The sequence below is a fragment of the Pterocles gutturalis genome, unplaced genomic scaffold (assembly GCF_000699245.1).
Source record: "Pterocles gutturalis isolate BGI_N339 unplaced genomic scaffold, ASM69924v1 scaffold2043, whole genome shotgun sequence".
In the NCBI taxonomy this organism is placed as follows: Eukaryota; Metazoa; Chordata; class Aves; order Pterocliformes; family Pteroclidae; genus Pterocles; species Pterocles gutturalis.
This window is the reverse complement of record NW_010125193.1, coordinates 3,555-6,859: the sequence shown is the minus strand read 5'-3', so window position 1 is coordinate 6,859 and position 3,305 is coordinate 3,555. Positions and strand designations below refer to the sequence as shown.

Genomic DNA, 3,305 nt, shown 5'->3' with positions numbered 1-3,305 from the left:
ACCTCCCAGGATGGGGAAGGGTGAATGAGCTGTTGGTTGTTTTGTGTTTTTCTTCTAGACAGGGTCACAACCATAACACATGTCCTCCTTTGGTTGCTGTACAGGGCTGCACGGGCCATCAACACACCAGAGACACACTTCATCCCCAAAAGCAAGGAATGACAAGCAGTGATGGGAACCTGAGGACAGATCCAGGCTCAGGCTCTTTCTCCAGCCTCAGTGGGCTGGCCCAGGTGTGTTCCCAAAGGCCACTGAGACAGAGAACACAGCTGACAAGGGTGGGCATCAGCCTGTCCTTGGGCACTGGTGCCTGGTCCTGGCTGCAGGTCTAAGAGCCAAGTGCCCAGCACAGGTGGACACAGGAGAATCCCGTCCAGAGGCACCACTGCTTCCAGAAGGGAGGAACAGACATTCAGTCTGGACTCAGTCATCTCCCTTGGAGAGCTCTACACTCAGGTGAAGTCAGTCCCACACCAGTCATAAAGGTGCATCTGCCATGTTGGTGCCTCCTCCTTATGCAGTGGTCCCAGGGACTCCCTTCACTGTCAGTGTGCAGAAAGAAGAGCTTTGAGAAGGTGTTTAATCTGTTCTGAAATGAAAATTGGAAGTGCTGATGTCCTCCCAAAGAGTGGAAAGAGAGACTTGTGACTCAGCCAGCATTTGAGAGGTCTGAAGTTTGAAGACTTTGCCCATCACATCAAAGTGTTTCCAAAACAAAGTCCAAAATGGGTGGGACAATGGACTGTTAGAAACTGATGTGGGATTTTAGGTGTGGAAATGTCCTGACACATCTAGCATGAAGCATAGTGATTTGCATATGTTTAATTAAAATTTAGAAGTACATTCAGGTATTGGAGAGAGGGAAGGAAGAGGAATGTATATTTTGTTGACTGTCTTATGACAGGATAATACTTGCAAGCAGACTTACCAGACACAACAAATTTCCTCTTGAACCAGAGCATGATTCAGTGAAGCAGCCAGGAGAATGTGGCATAGACACATCCAGACAATGTCAGACTAAATGGAGCAATACCTGCCCATTTGTTAAAGCAGTGAGCCAGCTGCTGGGCCTCCTGACAAAGTGAAGCACTTGTGAATCTGGAGTACAAGCCTGTGGGAGGACCACTCCTCCAGTGTTCTGTCAGAGAACTGTTTCTGGACGGGATTTGTGACCCTTTCCAAGCGCTGGTCCTCAGAGCACTGTGAGGCATTCTGGGTTTACCCAGGAGTTAACAGAGGGAGATGGGAGCTGTAGAGTCACGGCTCAGCCCAGCCTGAGATGGCTGTAAGGTGAGTGAGATGGGCTCACTGGGGAACTGGGGGCTTGTCCCTAACTGGGGTGCCCAGGTGCACTTAGACTTGGGTGAGGAACATCTGCAGAGCACAAGTTGTGGGAGGGAGGGGATACATCTGTTTGCTCCCACTGAGGCCCTTTGAAAAGCTGCTTCACTTCTTCTGGAAAGCCCGCCCCAGAGCTTGCTTCACTTCTTTGTTCCTGAGTGTGTAAACGAAAGGGTTCAACAAAGGAGTTACAATGGTGTTAAAGATGTTGAGGAGTTTGTTCAGATCCAGGGAGTTCTGGGCCGATGGCTTGACATACAGGAAGATGGTGGAGCCATACCAGATTGTGACGACGCTGAGATGGGCAGAGCAAGTGGAAAAGGCCTTTTTCTGGCCATGGGCTGACCTGTTCTCCGGGTGGAAGAGATGATGTACGCATAGGAGACCAGGGTGACCACACAGGAGGCCACCACAACAATTATGGAGACAAGGAAAGTTGCCAGCTCCACGGGCCATGTGTCACTGCAGGAGAGGGCAAGGCAGGAATCTATATCACAGAGGAAATGGTTGATGATGTCTGGCCCACAGAAGGTCAGCCTGGATGTCAGAAAGGCCAGCAGTGAGACGGCCAGAAAGCCTCCCAGCCAAGAGCTGAGCACCAGCCGAGGAGAGAGGACACTGCTCACGCTGGAGCTGTATCTCAAAGGGTAGCATATGGCTAAGTAGCGGTCATAGGCCATGACAGACAGGAGAAAACACTCAGTGGAGCCTAGAGAGAGAAGAAAGAACAACTGGAGGATGCAGACACTGAAGGAGATGGTCTGGCTAGTCCCCAGAAGGACTCCTATGGCTTTGGGAACACCACCTGTAGTGTACCAGATCTCCAGAAAGGAGGGATTGCAGAGGAAGTACAGTGGGGTGTGGAGGTTGCTGTTGGGCCACACAAGGGCTATGGTGGACGCATTGCCAATTACTGTCAGGGAGTACGTCAGTGCAAACACCACCACAAGGGAGACCCGGAAATGCCATGTGCTTGGGAAGCCAAGAAGGATGAATTCTTCCACACTTGTCTCATTTCCCATGTCCTCCCAAGCGTGGAGGTCCATCTGCAAAGACAGGACAGTTTCTGTGAGAGTTTGCATGCCTGTGCTGGTCCTTCAAATGCTACTAGTAGTGAAACTGAAACGGACCTCGACTCACATTTTGTCACATAGTGTAAATCCTGCCCATGCTGAGATTCACTGACACTGTGTTTTAACAATTCTGTGTTTTTCTAACAGAAGACATTCGGAGAGACTGCAAGAAATTGCGTTCTTCAGCCTTCAAATGAGAAGATGAAGGGAGAGTTTTTTAATCTTCTAACACTTGACTGGAGGATGAAGAGGGAGCCTCTGGAGCCAAACTTGGTGGATGACTGGAGGAAGCCAGAGGAAGCAACACTCTTCCTGAGCATAGTGATAGAAAGAAAGGTAACAGACACAGTCTGGAACAGGGGAAATTTATACTAGTGTATTGGGTCTGGCTGAGATGGAGTTAATTTTCCCCACAGCAGCCGTCATAGTGCTCTGCCTTGTACTGGCAGCTAGAAAGGTGTTGGTAACACCCTAGTGTTTTGTCTACTGGTGAGCTGTGCTTGCACACCACCAAGGATGTCTCTCCAGCATCCCCCCAACACCAATAGTCTGGGGGTGGGCAAGATCTTGGGAGGGGACACAGCCAGGACAGTTGACCCAAGCTGACCAAAGGGATATCCCATCCCATGTGATGTCTGCTCAGCAATGCAAGCTAAGATAAAGCAGGAGATGGGGGGCATTTATTAATTATGATGTTCAACTTCCAGTGCAACCACTACATGTACTGAAGCCCTGCTTCTTGGGAAGTGGCTGGACATCACCTGCTGACAGGAAGTAGACCGTAACATTTTGGTTTTCTTTGCTTCCAGACACAGCCTTTACTTTTGCTTTATCAAACTGCTTTTATCTTGACCCACGAGTTTTTCCACCTTATTTTCTCCCCCACTCTCC

The 3,305-nt window shown here is 49.7% G+C and overlaps 1 protein-coding gene across 1 annotated transcript; it reads right to left on the bottom strand.

Moving 5' to 3' along the window:
* Positions 1-1,446: 1,446 nt before the first annotated feature.
* Positions 1,447-2,387, bottom strand: LOC104465415 (olfactory receptor 6F1-like; the record flags this gene model as incomplete). Its single annotated transcript, XM_010078449.1, is given in 2 exon segments — positions 1,447-1,688; positions 1,691-2,387. Coding segments are annotated over 2 exon segments (939 nt in total), but the record flags the coding sequence as incomplete, so codon positions are not given.
* Between the last annotated feature and the right edge of the window lie 918 nt (positions 2,388-3,305).